This window comes from Chelonia mydas, chromosome 7 (genome assembly GCF_015237465.2).
Source record: "Chelonia mydas isolate rCheMyd1 chromosome 7, rCheMyd1.pri.v2, whole genome shotgun sequence".
Classification (NCBI taxonomy): domain Eukaryota; kingdom Metazoa; phylum Chordata; order Testudines; family Cheloniidae; genus Chelonia; species Chelonia mydas.
In genome coordinates, this window is record NC_057853.1 from 35,123,511 (window position 1) to 35,147,124 (window position 23,614).

General features: G+C 41.1%; 1 protein-coding gene and 1 long non-coding RNA gene across 3 annotated transcripts in view; one reads left to right on the plus strand and one right to left on the minus strand.

Moving 5' to 3' along the window:
• HDAC11 (histone deacetylase 11) overlaps positions 1–11,190 on the minus strand; it is a 67,542-nt gene extending 56,352 nt beyond the window's left edge. The window contains exons 1-3 of one of the 2 annotated variants that reach the window (XM_037904724.2): positions 11,035–11,190; positions 5,662–5,810; positions 1,435–1,535 (exon numbers count right to left, since the gene is read on the minus strand). In XM_037904724.2, coding sequence (XP_037760652.1) covers positions 1,435–1,535; positions 5,662–5,810; positions 11,035–11,036 — 252 coding nt within the window. In that variant the 5' untranslated portion in view covers positions 11,037–11,190. Of the gene's footprint in view, positions 1–1,434; positions 1,536–5,661; positions 5,811–10,786; positions 10,982–11,034 lie in introns of those variants that run through there. The other variant, XM_037904725.2, reaches the window with a different exon arrangement.
• A 195-nt stretch (positions 11,191–11,385) lies between these two features.
• Positions 11,386–14,859, plus strand: LOC119566819. The gene is made up of 2 exons (XR_005226218.2): positions 11,386–11,636; positions 14,082–14,859. It is a non-coding gene; the product is annotated as an uncharacterized LOC119566819 (long non-coding RNA).
• Positions 14,860–23,614: the final 8,755 nt, after the last annotated feature.

Consider the following 23,614-nt stretch of genomic DNA (forward strand, 5'->3'; position numbering starts at 1 on the left):
TCTACAAGGTAAAGCTAGGACAAATCCAGGGAGAGTTTTAGGGCTTGATCCTGCACCACTGTTGTCAATGGAAGCTTTGCCACAGACTTCAATGGGTGCCATATTAGGCAGTTAAAAAACAAGGGCAATTTTGAGCTGAATCCAAAGGGCTAATGCACTTGTTTAAGGACAGGGTGGGTTGGTCATGTCTTAATATTTTGTATCATCTGCAAACTTTATCAGTGATAATTTTATGGTTTTTTTAGGTCAATGATAAAAAATGCAATCTCTGTGGGACCGCAGTGGAAACAGAGCTGCTTCATGATGATTCCCTGTTTGCAATTATATTTTGAGACTTCGCCAGTTTTTAATCCATTTAATGTGTGCCATGTTAATTTTATATTGTTCTAGATTTTTAATCAAAATGTTGTGCAGTACCAAAGTCAAACACCTTAGAGAAGTCTAAGTATATTATATCAACACTATTACCTTTATCAACCAAACGTGTAATCTTATCAGAAAAAAGATCAATTTAGCTTGACAGGATCTAATTAATATTGATTTGCACTAATCATGGTGGTCCTCCTTTCATCCTTTATTATCAAGTCCTGTATCAGCCGCTCCATTATTTAGACAGGGATTGATGTCAGGTTGATAAGCCTATAACTATCCTTTTTAAAAACTGGTACAAGATAGGCTTTTTTCCAGTCTTCTGAAACTTCCCCATTGCTCCAAGACTTATTTAAGGTCAACAATAATGGTTCAGTGAGCTCCTATGCCAACTCTTTTAAAACTCTTGGATGCAAATTATCTGGACCTGTTGATTTAAAAATGTCTAGCTTTAATAGATTATGTTTAGCACCCTCCAGAGTTAAAAGTGGAATAGAAAGAGTGTTATCATCACTATATGATGAGACTATACATATAATCAGTTTTTTCCCCCAAATATAGAACAGAAATATTCTAGTCTAGATTATGTTTAGATCTCATTTATGCTGTCACTTACTTCTAGGAAAGAAAGTAAAATATTGTAGGATACAGTTAATAGCAGTCTTAGTGACACCATTGCTCAGTTGCCCTTCACCTCAAGGTATAGGCACAACCCTAGTCTGTATCCAACATAATCTCAAGATTACTGACAGCTTGTCAACTCTGCTGATGTAGAGACTGGACTTCCAATACCGATTTCAACAATTATCACTGAACTTTTAAATGTTGTGCACTATGACAAATAGAGGTCTGACTTTGAAACAGTAACTCTGAAAAAAGAGTTAAAAAGTTAGAGGGCAAATCCAGAATATAGCCCGGGTAAACTGCTGAACTGGAATTTGCTGGTTCATTAACGACAGGCACTGACCAGGAAAAAGGAAGCAACATTATGCCAGTGGCAGGACATCTACTGCTTGAAATAAATTCCAAAAAGTTTATTTCAAAGATAACCAGTAAGTACAGCACCTTTAATTTATTCAGGTAGCGTCTTGTGTGGACAACCAACAGGTCTTCTTCAGTAGCTTCTCGTGCCTGTACAATCAAGTCATCTGCAATTAGTTTTTCTTCTGAAACAGCAGGGAAAAAAAGGAGGAAGAAAAATTGTTATTCAGCATTGTTGAACTTTCTAATTTTTTTCCCTACAATTTTAGAATCTGGCTTGTAGGTGTTGGAGTTCCTACTTTGCATTACATGGACTTTTAATTCAAAGTGCTAGTAAATGCTTCAAACACACACTCTACACAAGTTATTAATCACATATAAATAATATAACAAAATTGTTTATGGACAAAACTAAAATAATTATAAGAATTTAATAATGCTCATATGCCACTTTATAATTTCAAAGTGCTAATTTCTTTGTTTAAACTGGAAAGGAAAGGTAGGCAGTGAAGGTTTTAAAATAGAAGACAGATGAGGCTAAACAAAAAAAATAAATATCCAAAGGGCACTGATAGTTTAAACATGTATAGAATTTGAAAACTCTGGTCCTAGTATCAGCAATTATTCACCTTGATTCTTTAATATATTTTACTGCAAATTCCACACTCAAGCACTGACATTTAATTCAGTGAATCATCAGAGCAGGAAATGCCAAAATTCGAAGAAGAATTACTTAGGGAGTTCTGATAAGAAGTGAACATTTAGGCTTAATTGGTACATTTAACATTGTCAAACCCCTATTGATATTTAATTTGCAGAAGCCTGGAAGCAATTACTTGCTCTCCATATTTGGTGACCCATAGGTAGCTTACATAAAATTAAGTTTTACCAGTACAAACTACTGCTTTCCTAAATATCACCCCAAGATATCTGTACATGGATATATATTATATATGAATGAGATATTTTTAAACACAAGCAGGAACATATGTGGATACATTTGCTGGACGGTATACCAAACTTCATTTCAGTGCATCGGGGATGGCTAAGCAACGCACATGGTGGAAAACAGTTATGCATACTTTATCTATGGTGATAAACTGTTAGAAGTATAACACCAGTGATCATCACATAATTGTTTATGCAGTGTTGCTGTAGCCATGCTGGTCCCAGGATATTAGAGAAACATGGTGGGCGAGGTAATATCTTTTATTGGACCAACTTTTGTTGGTGAGAGAGACAAGCCTTCGAGCTTACACTGAGCTCTTCCCAGACCTGAAGAAGAACTCTGCATAAGCTCGAAAGCTTGTCTCTCTCACCAACAAAAGTTGGTCCAATAAAAGATATCACCTCACCCACCTTGTCTCTATAATTGTTTATATTATATAGTACTAGAGTATGTCTGCTGAGCAACTACACTTTGTGAAAAGCCTTCTTAATGCAGCTGCAGAAAGACTACAATCTGACTAATTTTGTTTCCACTGGCATGATATAAAACAAACAAGTCTGTACTGGTAGAACTTTTGTGTTCCTACTGACCAAGGCTTGAAAAACCCACCTTGCCCATTCACCCAGCTCATGTAGAAATTTTTCCTAGATGAGCAGGGCCAAGGAGGCAACAACTTCTTTCCTGAAGAAGGGAGAAGTATAAGAATAGAGTAGCCAAAATGCCTCTAGTAGTTTTCCAGTCAGGGGATGCAGAGAACAGAGTGCCTCTTCTCTTCTACGAAATGGGAGAGGGGAGCAAAGTGTCTGGGGCCATCAGTTTCTCCTTGAGGAACTGGAAAGTGAACAGCAGAGGTGTCCACATGGGGAAGAGCAGTTGGAAGAAACACCAGCGTGTCCAGAAGGGCAGCCACCTCAGAGGAGCCCAACAAAGGTAGAAGGACCAAGTGTTCATTCATTGGTGGACGGAGGGGATGGAAGTCAGGATTCATTGATTGAAGAAGGGGACTGGGAAAGATCCCAGAATTCATTAACTGGGGTGAATATCAGAATGCATTTAATGTGCATGCATGTGTGCGCCCCTGAGAGGAAGAATTTAATTCATGTGCAGAGACAGAGTTGCTTTATTGACGGAGGAGTGAATATGTGGCAATGTCAATGGAATAGGCATGGCTCTGGGCGGGCCACTGGCTTGGGCATGGTGTGTTTGACAGGTGTTTTTGACCTGGCCAAGTAAGCTCAGTCCTCGGGTGAAAAGGTGTTGAGGTTTTACAGGCTCTGACCTTAATTCTTATATCTGAAATTCCCAACAGCATTTCTGCACCGAACTTTTCATCTGTGTAAACAGTAATATTAGTGCCTCTCAGCACACTAATCTTTATGCCTCTATCAGATGATCTCAATGCACTTTACAAACATTAATTATCACAACAATATTATGAGATAGTAAGGGATGGATATATTCAAGCCACAGCTAGTCTCCTTCTTCCTGAAATGTCATTTGCTACTTAATTTGTAATATATTAGGTTCCATCAGCAATCTCAAGAGTAAGTCAGATTCACACCATATATAATTTAATGCAGCAAGACAGTCATTAAAACTCTTTTTAGTGATAAGAGTCAGGGTGGAATGTTCTCTCTTCTGCTATAGCATTCCAAAGAGAGACTGAAGCAACCAAAATGCTCCAGTTACAGTTAGTCATACTCAGTGCTTCCCCTTGGAAGTCATGTATTTTACATGTTTACAAGGATCACAATGCATAAGAAGGATTTTTTTCATTCATTTCAGTAGAATTGGAGTCATCGTGCAGTTTTAGTTTCAGGGTTAGCTTTAAAATAAATAGTAACTGGAACTGCAAAACAGCATCTGCTTCCATTGTATAAAGACAACCTTTTATTAATTTATGTTCCCCTCTTATCACCTTGTAATTTAGTACTGAAAGAAAACATTTAGTAACCAATTTGTAACCACAATGAACACTAAGTACATTAAATGTCAAAATGTTCATTACATCATTATGATTTGAAAAACAGAACAGAGTCAGTTGCTAAAGTGGTCTGTCGTGGATAGGGGTCATGTGTGTCTGACAAGTATTTGATAGTATATGTCAAAAGGGAGTCTCTCAGAATACGTATGTCAACTGGCATTAATTTGGCCTTCTTTATGATAGTCTCAGAGAGACTAAAAATTAAATGGGTACTGGGATTGAACTCTAACAAATGTGGATGGAACAGATCTGGTAAACTTGCACTTTTTCATCCTGTATTGCACCTGTTCTGAGGATAAATCATTTACCAAGTACCACCAGGATGCTTTGTACTCTAAAAACATAGGGCATTTGCCTTCTACACCTGAATCAGCACAAGCACAAGAGTCCCCTGTTAGAGTCCAACAGAACAGACAAACATGTTTAAGATTCTCAAACAATTTTACGATAATTTCTCTTTAAAATATGTAGCACAAACAGAATAGCTATATGGTTTTTATAAATGTTTTATGGGCATGCATCTGGGATCTTCTCTACCATATACAGTTTGTGAAGTACTCTGGCAGTTTGAAAAATTCACTTGATCCTCTGTTATTGAAAAGTAGGGAACTTTCTGCAGTGATTGGAATTTTGCATGCTAAGCAACCATTAAAGATATTTCTAGCTTTTCTGATTTGAAAATAACCTACTAATGCATTGCTGCCTTCATGAGTCTTTATACAGGCAGCTCCTGTACTTTTGCTGTTGCTCATAGTTTTGCCAAGCAGTGGGTCAGAATGACATTAACCAACTAGTTACTTTTCCTGCTGTTTTTCAAACCAAATGGCAGAGTGAAACTGACAACCATTATGTGAGTTTCACTCTACACACACACAGCACCACAGAAATGCAGCCACAACTGGGGTGGAAAGTTCTTTCAAAATATTGGTGGGGAAGAAAGTGCCAAGTGCCAGTGGAGTAAACCCATGCTTTAAAGAAAACTGCTACAGTTTCTTTAATGTCCAAGCAGAGCAGATAGAATCTCAGTTTTTAAATTCTCACTTGCAAGAGCCTCAGCAGTGTAAAGTGCTTGGACCTCAATTTACATAAGAAACATTAAGGGTAAGTTAAACTTGCTGAGATTTAAGCTTGTGGTTTCACATACATTAAAGTATTACAAAGGTGATACATTTAAAAAGAAAAAAGCTAGGTTTGCCCAGAAAGTAAAAGCAAGACAGACAGTAATGCAGATCAACTATTGTCCATATTAGCAATAACTATAGTTAATGTGTACAGAGCCTGCATGCAATTACTTCTTCTGTTCCATTTTCTTTGCACAAGTGTCAGTTTAACACCACTTAAAAGTTGGATAATAAGTGTAACCTTGTCATTATGTTACCTTTCAAGAAATTGATTACTTTCCCCCATTTCCCTGCATCAAACGGATGTAGCTTCTCCAATCCCATAAATGTGATGTTGTAGTCTGGAGAATATACAATAGGCCAGCATGTTGGTGGGACTTCATGATACAGCTCAGTTCTGTGAGGCCTTAAGGGAAAAAAAATAGAACCATCACTGTTCCTAACGATTGGTAAAGGAAAATCTAATGACCTCACCCCACGTTAAGCAGTGGGGCCATTGTCTGGCTTGTTGAGAATATAAGAATAGCCACACTGGGTCAGACCAACGGTCCATCTAGTCCAGTGTCTTGTATTCTAACAGTGGCCAATGTCACATGCTTTAAAGGGAATGAACAGAACAGGGCAATTATCAACTGATCCATCCCATCATCCAGTCCCAACATCTGGCAGTCAGAGACATAGGGACACCCAGAGCATGCGGTCGCATCCATGGCCATCTTGGCTAATAGTCATTGATGGACCTATCCTCCAGGAACTTATTTAATTCATTTTTGAATCCAGTTATAGCTTTTGCCTTCATCACTGGCCAAGTTCCACAGGTTGACTGCGTTGTGTGAAGAAGTACTTCCTTTTGTTTTAAACCTGCTGCCTATTAATTTCTTTGGGTGACCCCTGGTTCTTGTGTTATGTGAAGGAGTAAATAACAATTCCTTATTCACTTTCTCCATCCCATTCATGATTTTATAGGCTAACATACCCCCCCATTGCCTCTTTTATAAGATGAATAGTCCCAGTCTTTTTAATCTCTCCACATATGAAAGCTGTTCCATACCCTTGTTTTTGTTACCCTTCGCTATACCTTTTTCCTTTTCTAGTATATCTTTTTTTGAGATGGGGCGATCAGAAGTGCATGCAGTATTCAAGGTTTGGGCATACCATGAACTTATATAGCAGCATTATGATATTTACTGTCTTATTAGCTATCCCTTTCCCAATGGTTCCTAACATTCCATTAGTTTTTTCTGTCATAGCACATTAAGCAGATGTTTTCATAGAACTATCCACAGTGACTCACAGATTCTTTTTCTCAGTGTTAATAGCTAATTTGGATGGCATCATTCTGTATGTATAGTTGGAATTATGTTTTCCAATATGTATTACTTTGTATTTATCAACATTGACTTTCACCTGCCATTTTCTTGCACAGTTACCCAGTTTTGTGAGATCCCTGTGTAACTCTCTGAAGTCAGCTCTGGACTTAACTCTCTTGGGTAATTTTGCATCTGCAGACTTTGCCACCTCACTGTTTCCCTCCTTTTCCAGATCATTTATGAATATGGAACCGCACTGGTCCCAGTACAGATCCCTGGAGGACACCACTATTTACCTCTCTCCATTCTAAAAACTGACCATTTATTCCTACCTGTTATTTCCTGTCTTTTAACCAGTTACTGATCCATGAGAGGACCTTCCCACTTATCTCATGGCTCCTTAACTCTGCTTAAGAGCCTGTCATGATAGACCTTGTCAAAGGCTTTCTGAAAGTCCAAGTACATTATATCCACTGGATCACCCTTGTCTACATGTTTATTGACCCCTTAAAGAATGCTAATAGATTGGTGTGCCATGATTACCTTTTACAAAAGCCGTGTTGACTCTTCCCCAACAAATTGTGTTCATCTATGTGTCTGATAATTCTGTTCTCTATTATAGTTTCAACCAATTTGCCTGGTACTGAAGTTAGGCTTACTGGCCTGTAATTGCCAGGATCGCCTCCGGAGCCTTTATTAAAAATTGGCATCACATTAGCTATCCTCCAGTCATCTGGTACTGAAGCTGATTTAAGTGATAGGTCACATACCACAGTTAATAGTTCTGCAATTTCATATTTGAATTCCTTCAGAACTCTCAGATGAATACCATCTGCTCCTAGTGACTTATTACTGTTTAATGTATTAATTAGTTCCAAAACCTTGTCTCAGAGGCGATGCATAGAGGGGTATGGGGGGGTGTCAACTGCCCCCCAAATTGGCCTGCTGGGGGCAGGGAGGGACAGGGGGCTCTGTCCTTCTCTCCCTGTGCCTCCCCTCCAGCATGTTTGGCCGCTGACCCTGGCAGCTGGGCAGGGAGCGGGATGGAGCCTCTTCTGCCTGAAAGAGCAGTGGGGGAGGCTGCGGCTCCAGCTGTCATCCCCTCCACTCGGATGGGAGACTGCTGGAAAAACGAAACATATGGTAACCCACCCCACCAAACTTTGCCACCCTCACTTCCGCATTGCTGCTGGCCAGGACGCTGGCTTTAGAGCTGAGTGCCTGGCCAGCAGGCTTCCCTCTCTGGCTGCCCAGCTCTGAAGGCAACAGACCTGCCAGCAGCAGGGCAGAAGTCAGGGTGGCAATCCTATGACCCTCCTACAACTGCCTTGCAACCTTCCCACCCTGACTGCCTTTTGGGTCAGGACCCGCACATATTACAGCACCGTGAAATTTCAGATGTAAACATCTGAAAATGTGATATTGACTAATTTTAAAACCCCCTAGCCATGGAATTGACCAAAATGGACTGTGAATTTGGTAGGGCCCTACTCATGTCCAAGCACCTGACGGAAGCAGTATGTCAAAACACACAAAGAAGATGCAAATGATTATGTACATTAACTCATTCCAGCACTAAATTCAATTATTGGCAAAACTGAGTTCCATTTCTACCTGTTCCACCCTTCTCCAAGTTGATTAAACACTAACCCATTTTAAATTTTAAAACGTAGGTCCAACTTTTCACTTGACATAATCTAAAGTTTATTTTGATGTACTGGGCTCAAGTTTCAAAGTTTTGTTTCTAAATACAAATCAAAATGTACTGTCCCTACACATTAGGCATATAAGTAAGGAAAGATGCTCAACCAAACCTAAAACTCTATGGAAATACAAAACACACTGGAAATTTAGGGTCCAAACTGTAGTCTTGATTCACACAAAACTTCCACAGAGATTGTAAGAAATTCTTCCTGAGTCAGGACTACAGAATCATGTGATTGTTCTATTGTCTTTCATACAAACTATACCTCTTACAGAATTAAAAGAACATTTTTTTAAAATCATACCTCAGTCTACAAATATTTTACCTACTATAGTTAAAATTAATACCTACAATTCCTGGAGATAGCAGGAAAAATATTGGGGGAAAGGGTTCTTTCCAGAATCGGACACCGCTTTTTTATAATCAGTTCTCCCTTTTGTCTATGTGGGTTATTTTTCACATAACAATGGAGAGAAATTAAACACACATAAAAACCTCAAGAAAATATGGCTGTAATTCAGGATGGATGAAAAATCATTTTTTAAAAAATGGATTTTTTTATTTAAATTAACTGTTTATTTTTAAAAGAAAAGTATTTAAAATTAAATTTGAAATTATGGAAAACTAATGTTAAGGCCTAAACTTACTATATTCTATTAAAATCATGTATATTAAATAAAGAAAATATTAAACAATACATTTGCTGCCAAAATTTAAAAGAAAGTCAAATCACTGAACTGGTGAAAGTCACTAAGCTAAGCACCTGGAACCAAAGTTTGTTGAAGTGCTACAACCAGCTTTTGACAGTAGTAGAGAGAATATATTTTTCTTTTCAGTTTATTCAACTAGTTTAGTTCAAAGATTAATTCATACAGAGTTAAAATACCAATCTGGAGCTTAAAAAGAACAAAAGCTTGTTTCCTCTTCCAATCTATGAATAAAAACAAGCTGTGAGAGGATGAGATCTACTCATTCTAAAGTCTTGAAGGACACGGTGACCAGAAACAATCAGTTCAATTCACTAACTACGATAATACCTGTAATTAATAAATTATTTATTTTCAATGCAAAACATATTTTGCTAACTTACTTTTTTTTCTTATGTATCCAAAACATTTAAGGCAGTTTGGTTTACTTAATAAAAATAATTTTAAAATGCTGGTTTTGTGCTTTTTTAATTGTATTCCAATTTCCATCCAATTGCAGGTTGGCACAAAGCACAAATAACAAATTAATCTAGTAAATAATAAATGCATCATTTGTCATTTTCTAACATAATAAAAAGGTAAAAATTAAGAATCTGAATAAATATATGTTAAGCTATATATATTGCTTAAATAAATGTGTATAGATATGGTATATCCTCCTACTTAGCAAAATGAAGCACCAAATTTAGTGTAAAAGCTATATTTAGCTGCACATCAACTTGTTTTAAGGGTTATTGACCAATGAGATTCAACCTTTCTTCAGGAAAACGAGAAGTACAAATGGAAAAACAAATTAAAATCAATTATTTAAATCAAAGTTTCCTGTTTCTTGATTTCAAATCATAATTAAAAATGGTGATTGAAATCAGTCCATCCTGCTGTAAAACCACAAAAATTGGTAAGGGTACTCTTGGGTGCTCCATAAATTACTTAAAGCTTTAGAAGTGGGTGGGTCCTTAAGTTTGCATGTTTATTTCCAGTGTTACGAAGTATTATAAATGGTCTTGAAAATCACCAAAAATGTATTACATAATTTATGAACAGCTCCTCAGGAGCAGCTGTAGTATCTGAAACTACTTTTAACTCATTTTTAAAACTGAGCGGATTTCACGTTGACTACATCTATTAAAATAATGCCAAGAATAACAGCTAAGGAAAAAAGAGATTATGAGATGGGAGGAAAGCTGGATGGTCAGATGAGCTACAATAATAGATAGCCTATGGATGAAAGCAGAGCAACACAAAAAGGCTGTTCCCCCAGGAGCTGTGCTAGAGACTGTGGTACAAAACCGTGAAGCAGGTCAGAGAAAAGAAGCTGATGTTGGACAAGTGGAGGAAACTGACTTGGGAGGGGAAAGAGAGAGACTCTGGAGCGACGGTGCTGCAGAAACAAGATGCCTGGAGTGGTCCAGGGGTGAAAGGCGGATGCAGAGGAAGCTGGGAGGGGAGCAGCAAGGGAGCGTCTCCCTGGGGCGGGGCAGGTAAGAGGGTTGTTGGGGGTGGGGGCCTACGGCAGGAAGCCGGCGCTCGGCGTCTCCTGTGCTGGTTCAAATCCCGCTGCCGCCACCTGCAAGGACGGTCCCCGCCAGGCTCCGCCCCCCGGGGCGATACAGGCCGGTGCCCGCCAGCCCGGCCAGGACCGGCTCTGAGTCAACCGCACCTGCCTACGGGGCGGAGACCGCGATCATGGGGGGCCCTGATGGAGCCCCCAGCGGGCCTCGGCCGGGCTGCCAGGCCTGGGGCACGGCAGCCCCGGGCCTGCGCCCTCCCTCCCGGCAGCGCGGTGGGGGCGCCACAACCGCTGTCCCCGACTCAGGGTGCGAGGCCCGCGCCACGCCGGGAGGGGCCGGCCCTGGCCCCGCCTGCCGAACAAGGCCCGGGCCGGCCTGGACCGCGTCAGCTACTCACATCCCCCCGGCCGCCTTCAGCCAGCCAGCGCTCCGCTGCGGGAGGGGCCGAGCCGCGCCGCGCCGCCCCGCCCCACACCGCGGGCGGGAGGAGGAGGAGACACGAGAGGCCCCGCCCAGCCCAGGACCGAGCGCGCGGCACTGGCTGGGCAAGGGTGCGGGGAGGCCTTGGGGTGGAGCCCCGGGCTGGGGGGCAGGAGCTAGGAAGGGGGCCCTGGGCTGGGAGGAGGAGAGAGGCGGGGCCCTAGGAAGGGGGCCCTGGGTGGGCTGGGGGGAGGAGGAGGAGGAAGGTGTGAGGTGTAAGAGTGTCTTGCCCCAAGAGCACCGAAGAGTTCGCACAGGCATCATTTCCTCTCATCTCCGTGGCCTTTCCCCTTCCTTTGCAGGACACCTCAGCTCGGAGCAAAGGGCAGCACCTGGACACACACACACACACACCGTTTTCCCTTTCCTTACTCTGGGTGACACTTTGCCAATTTCATCTCTGCTGCTTAGGCTCCTGTCTTTGCAGGCCAGCAAGCAACACCCACTTCGCTCACCTTTTCCAGCTCTGTCTTGGAGCACAGGCTGAGTGTAAAAGAGCTGAAAGAGGCCTGTAAACAGGTACGGGGGAAAGGGTCACACAGAGATCACAGCCCCACTCAGGCTGCCAGCAGAAGTTTTACTTCCCCTGCCTGTCACTCTACACAGTAAGGTTGGATTTGCTCTGTACTTGGATGGGTGACTTTCCAAGCCATACTTTAAATGCTTCCTGTTGGCAATTCAGTGGCTGTCACCCTGAGTTACTACAGGTTTCAGAGTAGCAGCCGTGTTAGTCTGTATCCACAAAAAGAAAAGGAGTATTTGTGGCACCTTAGAGACTAACAGATTTATTAGAGCATCACACGCAGGGCAGGCCCATCTCTCCTCGGGACCCGGGAGCCGGCACCCACAGCCGACCTGCTTCCCTGACCCCAACGCAATGTTCCCCGAAAACCCCACCACGTCCTGCCGCACGAGCGGGGCACGAGGGGGGGCAACGGGAGAGTGGATGGGGCAACGGGGCGCACGGGACCGGCTGCCATGACACTGCTCCTCCACGAACGGGACGAGCTCACAGTACTTGTGGCACCTTAGAGACTAACAAATTTATTAGAGCATAAGCTTTCGTGGGCTACAGCCCACTTCATTGGATGCATAGAATGGAACATATAGTAAGAAGATTATATATATATATATACAGACAACACTGAAAGGTGGAAGTAGCCATACCAATTGTAAGAGGCTAATTAATTAAGATGAGCTATTATCAGCAGGAGAAAAAAACTTTTGTAGTGATAATCAAGATGGCCCATTTAGACAGTTGACAAGATGTGAGGATACTTAACATGGGGAAATAGATTCAATATGTGTAATGACCCAGCCACTCCCAGTCTCTATTCAAACCCAAGTTAATGGTATCTAGTTTGCATATTAATTCAAGCTCAGCAGTTTCTCGTTGGAGTCTGTTTTTGAAGCTTTTCTGTTGCAAAATTGCCACCTTTAAGTCTGTTACTGAGTGACCAGAGAGGTTGAAGTTTTCTCTTACCGGTTTTTGAATGTTATGATTCCTTATGTCAGATTTGTGTCCATTTATTCTTTTGCATAGAGACTGTCCGGTTTGGCCAGTGTACATGGCAGAGGGGCATTGCTGGCATATGATGGCATATATCACATTGGTAGATGTGCAGGTGAATGAGCCCCTGATGGCATGGCTAATGGGATTAGGTCCTATGATGGTGTCACTTGAATAAATAAGTGGACAGAGTTGGCATCGGGCTTTGTTGCAAGGATAGGTTCCTGGGTTAGTGTTTTTGGTGTGTGGTTACTGGAGAGTATTTGCTTCAGGTTGGGGGGCTGTCTGTACGCGAGGACTGATCTGTCTCCCAAGATCTGTAAGAGTGAGGGGTCATTTTTCAGGATAGGTTGTAGATCTTTGATGATGCGCTGGAGAAGTTTTAGTTGGGGGCTGAAGGTGACAGCTAGTGGCGTTCTGTTATTTTCTTTGTTGGGCCTGTCCTTTAGTAGATGACTTCTGGGTACTCTTCTGGCTCTGTCAGTCTGTTTTTTCACTTCAGCAGGTGGGTATTGTAGTTGTAAGAATGCTTGATAGAGATCTTGTAAGTGTTTGTCTCTGTCTGAAGCCCTGCATGAGGTTAGAAGGCACTGTGCTGTCTTTCACATGAGATGTAACACAGAGGTCCTCACTACTTGTGGGTATTACAATTCTTGGCCAAATTGCAAGATAGATTATTACACTCGGCTACCTAAATTCTCCCTTCTTTTTTCTGTGCTAAGTTGTGTGGGCTTCTTGAGATGTTAGAAAGCTTCATTTCACTAGTAGGTCAAATAATTGCTAGACAGCATCTATGGATGGTGAAGTGCTTTAGAACAAGAGGTGCAGAGGAGCAACTACAAATTGAACTCCAGAGTTAGCACCCACCAGCACAGGCTATTGCACGTTGCATTACTGGCAATTGCTAGAGGCAGGGGACTTGATCTGGTTTGCCAATAGGTAAGTGAGCATAACAAATGCTATATATTCCTAAAGGCATCATGATATTGTAATACATCTCTGGCTGCACTCTCAACAATAGGGATAGATCTCAGGCCTCTATTGTTAGATATGCTTTGCAGTGAGTCATTCCAGTAGCAAACAGGTTAGTTATCACAATATGTACCAGTGGGATGAGAGAGACTCTAGCTTTATTATTTTAATAAAGATTAAGTATTTTGTGAATGACTTCCACTTGGGTGTTCTGTGATTCATGTTTTATTGCTTAAATTAAAGGAAAATAGGGGCTATATTGGCCCTTACCCATTGTGATCCAGATAGTCAAAGGAGAAGCAATCATGTGAATTGAATATGAATGCAAACAGCTACAATTCAGCCAGCAGAGAGCAGTAGTGCCTTTGTCCACTAGCCAGTATAAAATTACAGGCTATAGACAATATCAAGGCTGTCACCCATTGGGACTTCAATGATGAATATGTTTGGTTAGTTTTTTGTTTGTTTGTTTGTTTTTAAAGGATCTCTTACACTTGAGACTCGGTACTGGACTTTTAGTGGCACACAAGAATTATGAAAGATCAATTGAAGATGAAAGGTTACACTGTGGACTGGATTAAGGAAACTATAAAAGATCACAGAATAAAAGTAATTGATTTAATGTGATGAGAAGTAAAACCATATTAGGATTTTCATAAGTATGTCAATTACCCACTGTGCATTTCTGATGTTGAATAAAGGCTTTATCCTTCCCAGATTTTCAATGACAGCTTTATAGCACTCTTCATCTGAGGATCTCAAAGTGCTTCACAATTTATAAATTGTGAAGGCAGATAAAGTTAATGACTTGCCAAAGGTCACACAACATGTCAGTAGCAGATCCAGGGATAGAAACCAGGGGGAAAATCCTGATCCCATTGAAATCAATGGCAAAACTCCCATTTAATTCAGTGGGTCCAGGATTTCATCCCATGAGCCTGAAGACCAATTGCCTGCTCTTGCCACCAGAACCAACATTATTAATTTGCGTGCATGCATGAGGTGCACATTTAATTGTTACGTTGAGGCCCCTTGGAAATTCAAGCCATTGCTAATTTCAGAGTTACCTGATACATGAGAGGGAAAAAATAATTTAATGTAAAAAAACAAATTCTAACATGCACATAACAAATTTGTTCTGTACAAACACAGCTAATCAATAATACAGCCATGAACAACAGTCCAACTATGGCAACAATATCCATCAAACCAAATGACTAAAGTTCAGATTTATCATTTTCTCGGTGGAAGAGAAATAATGTGCTTCCATGAGAGTACTGGAAAATGTCTCCGATTTAAAATATCTTGGCTGTAACTTGACATTTAGTTTTCACAGATGCCTGGATTTCACCTTGGTATTTATTTAGCACCAGGAAACCATTATCCTATGAAAACATTTTATCCCTTTAACATTATCTTTTAATTATAATTTGTTTTCATGTTGACTTCTTGTGCACATGCCTCAGAACATTAGTTCATTCATATCTACCTTTTATTTCTTATTAATGACTTTAATGTTTAGCGCTAATTAGGATTTGAGTGTTATTTGTTTTATTGGCTACATATATAATTAATATTTAACTGTTCTATTTTCATATAAATTAGCTTTCAAAATTAAATTAAGAACAAATTTACACTCAGGCTGATTTCTTTATTTATTGAATTCTGTATGTGTTTTCCCCATATACTATTTGCCATTAATCATGCTCATCTGAACTACATCTTTACACAGACACCTTCCACACTTCTCAAAGATGAAAGTTTTACTTAGTTCCCAGCTTTTTCCAAAAAGTTATCCGGTGAAGGAATATCTCCCACAACTTCTGCTTAGCTCTGAAATTCATTGGTTTTGTTTTAATTTTTCCTTCTGCTCTGCTCCACTCCACAGTGGTTTGCATAGTTTTTTTTTTTTTTTTTTTTTAAATCCCTAGGATTATCCACCAGCAGAGCTGATAGCATAGAGAGGTCCTGCCAACGGTTCCGTCTTCTTTTGGTCTATCACTTGTGGCTATAACAGTGGCATTTCTAACATTACATAGAGATCGTGGGGGAGGGGGCTCTTTTGAACCACCCTAAGAACAGAACCCTCCATGAAGATGCAGTTTCATAACTGGTCTTACTTGCTGGAAGTTGGTGCTTTTTAGCATCAGCCAGGGTATGAGAGGTGGTCAATAAATACATTTACCTTAAAAAAGACATACACTGTTTAACAAACTCCTCGGTTAGGAAGTTTTGCAATGAAGTTAATAATTCTCTACATTTCAATATGTATTTATACCTTAGGAATTTTGTGATTATGTATTATTTGTATTGCAGTTGTGCCTAGGAGTCCCATTCATGGACCAGGCCCCATTGTGCTAGGCACTGTACAAGCCCACACTATACAAAATATGGTCCCTGCTCTAAAGAGCTTACATACAATCTAAAGCCTCAAACACTTATGCACATGTCAACTTTACTACCATGAGTAGCCCTGTTGAAGTCAAGGAGACTACTCATGGTAGTATAATAATCACATGTAAGTGTTTGCAGGATTGGGGCCTAAATTGTAATCTGTTCTTTTCATGTATAAAGGGAATAACTTACTCTTTAAGTAGCCCAAAAATATATCCATAGGAAATGGACTATGCAAGGATCACAGACAATGGACTTTTGGATTTCCTCCATGCTTCAGTATTCCTCTCTAAATAGAATTTTCAAGGCAAGAGAATTGGGAAACTACAAAGGAAGGTAAGTATAATCTCCAGTTTACAAATAAGGAAAGTGAGCCACAAATAAATTAAGCTAATAAGTAAATCAGAGACAGAGCTGGGACATAATCTAGGTCTCCTGTCTCCTAGGAGAACTGTATATACTTAGAAATAGAAACATCATGAATAACAGCACTGTCTGTAAAGCACTTTGGGATCCTTCAGGAAGGAGGGTGCTAGATACATGCTAAAAATAAGCAAATAGGATTGCAACCCAACTTGCACCGTATTCTGATGTAATTTGTGAAACTGATGTCTCTACCATCCATTCAGTTCTGCTTCTCTTGAAACAGTGCAAGTTGAATAGTTTTGGATCACACGAGTAAAACATGGTAAAGGACTTCATTAATTACAATGTACTTGAAGGCACAGGCATATATCATGGTTGTCATCAATAACCATCAGCCTGTCGACTCTCAAGGTTTGGTCAGGTAAACATGCTTTCAAGTCAGTCATCTAGGAAATCACTAATTTCATACTGTAAATCACAAAAGGCACATTAGAAGGAACATCTCACTTCCAGAGAGGAATTATTTTGCTCACTTATGAGCCCAACATTGCCAATGTAGGCATACTCCTGTGTTTGAATGGAACGCCATCAAAGCCATTTCAGATTATATGTCTTGACTTCATCTATTGACTTCAAGGGGGCTTTGTATAAGCACAGGGTTCTATTTGCACAGATTCACTTGCATGATCTGAAATACCATTGTGATAGTATGCCTACCCCACACTGAGCTCTAAGGGTTTAATAGAGCCCTTGGGAGACTGAGCAGGAGGTGGCCAATCAGAGAGGGGCTGTGAGGAGCAGCCAGTCAGGGCTGGGCTGGCCCATATAAGAAGGGCTGGAGACTCAGAGCAGAGCAGTTTCAGTTATTCCCTGCAGCTTGTGGAGGGAGGTGGACTAGTTCTCTTGCAGGCTTAAGGTAGCAAGCACCCTGGACAGAGCAGTGCTGCAGGGAGAGACCCAGAGACCTAAAGGCAGCTCCTGGTGGGCTGCAGGGATTTGCAGGCTGAGGCCCTGAGGCAAGGACAAAGAGGATTCTGGGGCTGTGAGGAAGTGGCCCAGGGAAATCTACTGAGGAGTCAGAGGGGGTGCTGCAAGCAGCGGCCATCTACAGGGTCCCTGGGCCCAGATTAGTAGATGGGCCTGGGTACCCCCACTCGCCACTGAGGAAATGGCTGGATTAAAGGACTGTGACATTCCCTTGGAAGCGGGGAGCCCAGAGTGCAGTACAGGCAGAGGGCTGTGTCATGAAGAGGACACCGCGGTCCTGGGAGTGATGTGGGTCCCTGGAGCAGAAGTGATGGTGGCAAGATGCCACCAGAAGAGGGCACACTGGCTAGCAAAGATGATCCCTGGGACATCCAGCAGGGGGCGCTGCAGTGGTGAGTCCCACCCCATCACAACCATCAAAAACAATCTTCTTGCTCCTGCAGATAGAGAAAATATGACTAAAACTATGCATTGTACGCGATAGCATAAGTTATGACCTCCCAAAAATATAAGGATGGCTCTGCCAATATCAAATCATTTCACCCTATCTATCCAACCTCCAAATTATAATAGGATATAATAATATCAGTATTACTTTGATTAATAACAATAGTGTTGGAGACCAAAATCTTCCTTGGGAGACAACATGCTTTTGAAAACATAATGAGTTCTATGAGAAATCTTCATCAGCCTCTCAAACTCTCATAGTTTTAAAGGGTGGATCCCTGGATTTTCAGTTTTCAGGTAGGTGCATTAAGAGGGGTTTCAACTTCATCTGAAATATCCAGGTGACTGTCTGAGACAGTGGTTTGATCTGTTATGGCAAATTCCATAGCCTTCTGACATTTGGAACTACGTATCTCATAAGCACTAATCCCTGCTAAAAACTATTCTTCTGTGTCACCTTCCCAACAGCCCACAAATGTTGTATTTTGAAGCAACTGGGCAATCTCATAGCAGTGCCAAATTAAGAATTGTTGCAATTGTGTAATTATTTTCACCCATTATCTCTTTTCGCGCTGGAATTTGCCTAAATTTTGTTACTTTGAATGTCTCCCAAATGTATACACAACACAAAAAACTTCCTGCATCTGCCCTGATTTCTTTAGATTTTTTTCTCACCTTTGCTTTCCAAGTTTTTTTTTTTTCCCCCTTCCCCTCATTCATACCATAGCCTCCCATCAGTCCAACCTTCAATTTAGTGACAGTATGAAAATATGAAACTGTTCTTGGTGGTTAGGTCTTCTAGAATTAGAGTAAATGGTTTACCTGTCAGCCTCCAAGTAACATGCTTGCATTAGGAATCCACTGTCATAAATGACCGTTGGATTAATCAGCACTTACTGGATACAGCACCTTATATTCATGCATCAAAATTCCATAGCAGAGCTGGGAGGTACACTCGGTAAGCACTGAAACACTCATTTTACATGAGAGAACCAAGTGAGAGAGCAGTCAAGTGTGTTATCAAAGTCACACAGCAAGCAAGTCTGTGGCAGACCCAGGAACAGAACCTAGGAGTCACGGTTTCCAATTCCATTCTTTAAACACTAAATAACACTGTCACAGTTCAGAGTAACTGCACCTGTACATCCCCTCCATGGTCCAGCAAGGGCATCTACTGTGAGGCTTCCACCTCCACAACTGTAACTCCCCCCACCATGTTTTAGACAGATATTTTATTGGAAACTTTAAATATACCCTGCAGACACGACACGACTTCCAGCTCGGGCCCTGGGGAGCTGGATGGGGATGTGGTGGGGGAGAGGCATGACGGAGCCAGTCGCTCACGAGTGCTCTTCGGCCAGCTTGTCTGCCTTCGTCACAGCTTCCTTGATGGGGCCCACCATGTAGAAGGCCTGTTCCGGCAGGTGGTCGTAGGCATCTGCCAGGATCTCCTGGAAGCCCTTGATGGTTTCCTTCAGTGGGATCAGTTTGCCCAAGTGGGCATAGACACTCATCTCTCTTCCTCCTGACCTAGGTAATTCCAGGCTGCGCAATTCCCTGCCAACACTGAATTCCCCAGCAAGTCAGACTGCCTAAGCAGGCCTGCTTTGCCTTTTCCTCAGCGGCTATAAACAGTATAATTACCCATAGTTAAGTTACAACACAGCCCTTTCTGGGCAAGCATATTTATTCTAAAGGTAAATACATTACAGAGAAAACATACTGTACACAATAAAAGAACCTACAAACATGCTAATTAGTTTACCAGAGAGATCACCCTAACTCTAACGAGCTCTGGCCTGTGCATAGTCCTTCAAACCACATGTAGGTGTTTTTCTTGGTTACAAGTTCATAACACCTTTTGCTCAGAACAAGAACACTCATGAGAAGTTTAGTCCCTCTTTTATGCAGCCTAGGTCTTTGGTCTGGGAATAGATAATTCATAGACCAGCAGTTCTCAAACTGTGGGTCGGGACCCCACAGGGGGTTGAGACCCCATTTTAATGGGGTCACCAGGGATGGCATTAGACTTGCTGGGGCCCAGGGCCAAAGCCCGGAGCTGGAGCCCAAGCCCAGCGGCTTCAGCCCTGTGTGGCGGGGCTCAGGTTACAAGCCCTTGGGCTTTGCCCCTCCCCCCCCCACTCAGGGCAGCAGGGCTTGGGCTTTGACCCTCGCACCCCGGGCGGCGGGGCTTGGCAGGCTCAGGCTTCGGCTCCCTCCACCCAGGGTAGTGGGGCTTGGGCGGGCTTAGGCTTCAGTTCCCACTCCTGCAGTTGTGTAGTAATTTTTATTGTCAGAAGCGGGTCACAGAGCAATGAAGTTTGAGAACCCCCGTCATAGACAGTGTGTTTCTCCTCAGGGCATGGTTTCAAAAGGTTGGGTCCAGAAGTGGAAATTTGCATTCCCTAGGAAATCCACTCAACCAAAAGTTCATTCTTGTCTAGCCCATTGTTTAAAAAAGTCCTAACATAACATTTAAAAAGTGTTATCAAAGAGTTCATAGCATTTCATGTGGTTTACACTAGCCATGTCTTCCCCTTAAATAAGTTACATACAATTCCACATAAAACATAAACATTTCCCTTTTTAATACATGAACTCCTAAGATACTTAAACATAATTCAGTAAGGCTTGTCCAGGATATTGCAGGAAATTGCCATATATGTCACAAACACTACCAGATTGCAGTACAAAAAATGGAAATGGAGTGACTTCAATAGACTTTATCATGCCCCTGAAACATGTGCAGGTCTCCTCTATATAGGAGGGGGACCTAGTTCGCTGCAAAGCCTCATTCCCTTTCCTATGGACACAGAGGAAGGTGCTCTTCAGATCTTTGCGTGGAATACTTGGGAATGGCCCTTTTTTTTAAAATTATGACATGTAAGAAACTTTCACAGGCTCATGAGTTGTGTCCTTGAGCTCTATCAAAGGGAATTTATTGTAAAATTATCATAAATCTAGATTCTGGTATCAGATTTTTCATAGGTAGATCTACGTATAAAACAGATGAAACATCTGTAGAGTAAAGAAATATGCTATAAGTAATATGAGGGATAAAATACATTTTAAGGAAATATGAAGAAAGCAATGGGTTTTTAGATTACAATAGAATCATAGAAGATTAGGGTTGGAAGAGACCTCAGGAGGTCATCGAGTCCAACCCCCTGCTCAAAGCAGGTCCAACATCAACAAAATCATCCCAGCCAGGGCTTTGTCAAGTCGGGCCTTAAAAACGTCTAAGGATGGAGATTCCACCACTCTCCCAGTGAAACAGTGTTTCCTAATATCCAACCTAGACCTCCCGCAGTGCAACTTGAGACCATTACTTCTTGTTCTGTCATCTGCCACCACTGAGAGCAGCCAAGCTCCATCCTCTTTGGAACCCCCCTTCAGGTAGTTGAAGGCTGCTATCAAATCCCCCCTCGCTCTTCTCTTCTGCAGACTAAACAAGCCCAGTTCCCTCAGCCTTTTCTCATAAGTCATGTTCCCCAGCTCCCTGATCATTTTCGTTGCTCTCCACTGGACGCTCTCCAATTTGTCCACATCCTTTCTGTAGTGGGGGGCCCAAAACTGGACACAATACTCCAGATGTAGTCTCACCAGTGCTGAATAGAGGGGAATAATCACTTCCCTCTATCTGCTGGCAATGCTCCTACTAATGCAGCCCAATATGCTGTTCGCCTCCTTGGTAACAAGGGCACACTGCTGACGCATATCCAGCTTCTCATCCACTGTAATCCCCAGGTCCTTTTCTGCAGAACTGCTCCTTAGCCAGTCGATCCCCAGCCTGTAGCGGTGCATGGGATTCTTCCGTTCTAAGTGCAGGACTCTGCACTTGTCCTTGTTGAACCTCATCAGATTTCTTTTGGCCCAATCCTCCAATTTGTCTAAGTCACTCTGGACCCTATCCCTACTCTCCAGTATATCTACCGCTCCCTCCAGCTTAGTGTCATCTGCAAATTTGCTGAGGGTGCAATCCATCCCATCATCCAGATCATTAATAAAGAAAACATAAACATAAGACAAAGTATAGGATATTTTTTCTGTAAAGCTTTTTCATAGCACATCATTACATGAATTTCCAAAGAAGCTTTAATTAAGCTGTTAGTGAGCAACATCTTGGAAAACCATGCTACTTTAATCTCTTTGATCCTGAAAGCTTTTATCTATTATGTGGTGACATGATTGAGATCAGAAACCTATTTCCATGGTGTGTAGAAAATGTAAAATTATTGATTTCTATAATCCAGCAGGGCAGAAAAAGATCTGTTTTATATAGCTCAGAAGCTGCTGTAGATTTCATACCTTAGTATTGCACACAGCTGCTGGAAATGCATAGTTTGGATGCTTCTCAAAGACATCATTACTCTTCTCATAGTCTCATCTTTACTTACAAGTAGCCTAAATCCGCCTCCCTTGTTGACATTCATCTAGTCTGAAATTCTCTATTTTTAAAACAATACAGCCTGATAGCACTAACTATCATTTTATGGCTTCAGGTTAGACCTCATTCTTCTTTTGAAAACTACACTATTTCAACAAATTTTAGAATATACAAATTTCAGCTATGGTTTATCTAAAATAGAACTATAGCCATTTTAGATTCCCTAAGATTAAGTCTCTGCTAAAGGCCCTAAGGAGACCATCTTATGAAGACAAAGTCATAAGATTTGATTTACTGCTTTACACTGTAAATCTCTGTTGAAAGCGAGACAGCTAAAATTGCTTCTAGTGGAATGAAATTCTTTCCAAATGAGCACAAGTTTTCAAATCAAGTGTTAATTTGCAAGTCACTTTACAAGCATGACTAGCTAGTTAATGGGGCGGTGGTATGCAAAGAAGGGAAATGGAATGAGTTTAATAAGACAAAATAAGTACACACAAATACACACACATATGTGTAACCTCTGATTTATCTGTCTTCATATAGATATACATGGTCAAAACTATTTAGAAATTTATATATGTTTCTTAGGGAAAACCAGTATCAGTCACAGTGGGATATTGCAGTATATAAAGCACTTTGGTATTCATCAGAATGAAAGACATCATATACAGTGTATACGTTTTTTTTAAATTTTCAGACATGAGAAAATGCAAACAATAATACACAGTCAGATAAACTCAGTTAAACTGAAATTTTCTCCACTCTTACCTCATAGTGCCTTTGCTAATGGTGAGCTATGTAATTCTTTTGTTATGCATACAGAATAGGAAAAAGCTGATGAATTAAGTAAAATACAACTTCTGTCTCCTATGTAAAATAGCTTCCTATAACTTCCAACGCTATATATTAAAACTCAGGTGATTGGTATACAGCAGGTATCGAAAATGTGGTAAAATTTTGGTAAAATATTCAAAAAGGACTACCCTTTCTTAATCTAAAAGATAAGGATTAAATTCTATATTCCAAAATTCCCTTTTTCCGTATAGCTTCAGATGCATTTCTTATTCAGAAAGAATTAACATACATCATTCCCTTTGATCAAATCTTTGAAAAAATAAAAGGAAGTGAACTTTTACAGTGCACTTCCAGCACCACCAAGAAGTGGTTTAGTAGAACCCCAGTTGTATCAAACTGTGGGGAAAGAGATATTCAAACGTTTAACCCAAAAGTTTTCTGAGAAAAGATTAACATGAACGACTAGAAAGATGTCTATGTACACATAACACATTTCTATGCAGTACAACATTCTCTAGAAGGGATACTACATCCCTTAAAAGATTACTGTCAATGGTCTGAGGACACTCAAGCTTATGTTGCGGAGGACATGGCTCATACATTTCAAACCAATGTAAGAATCCTACCTGAAATGTA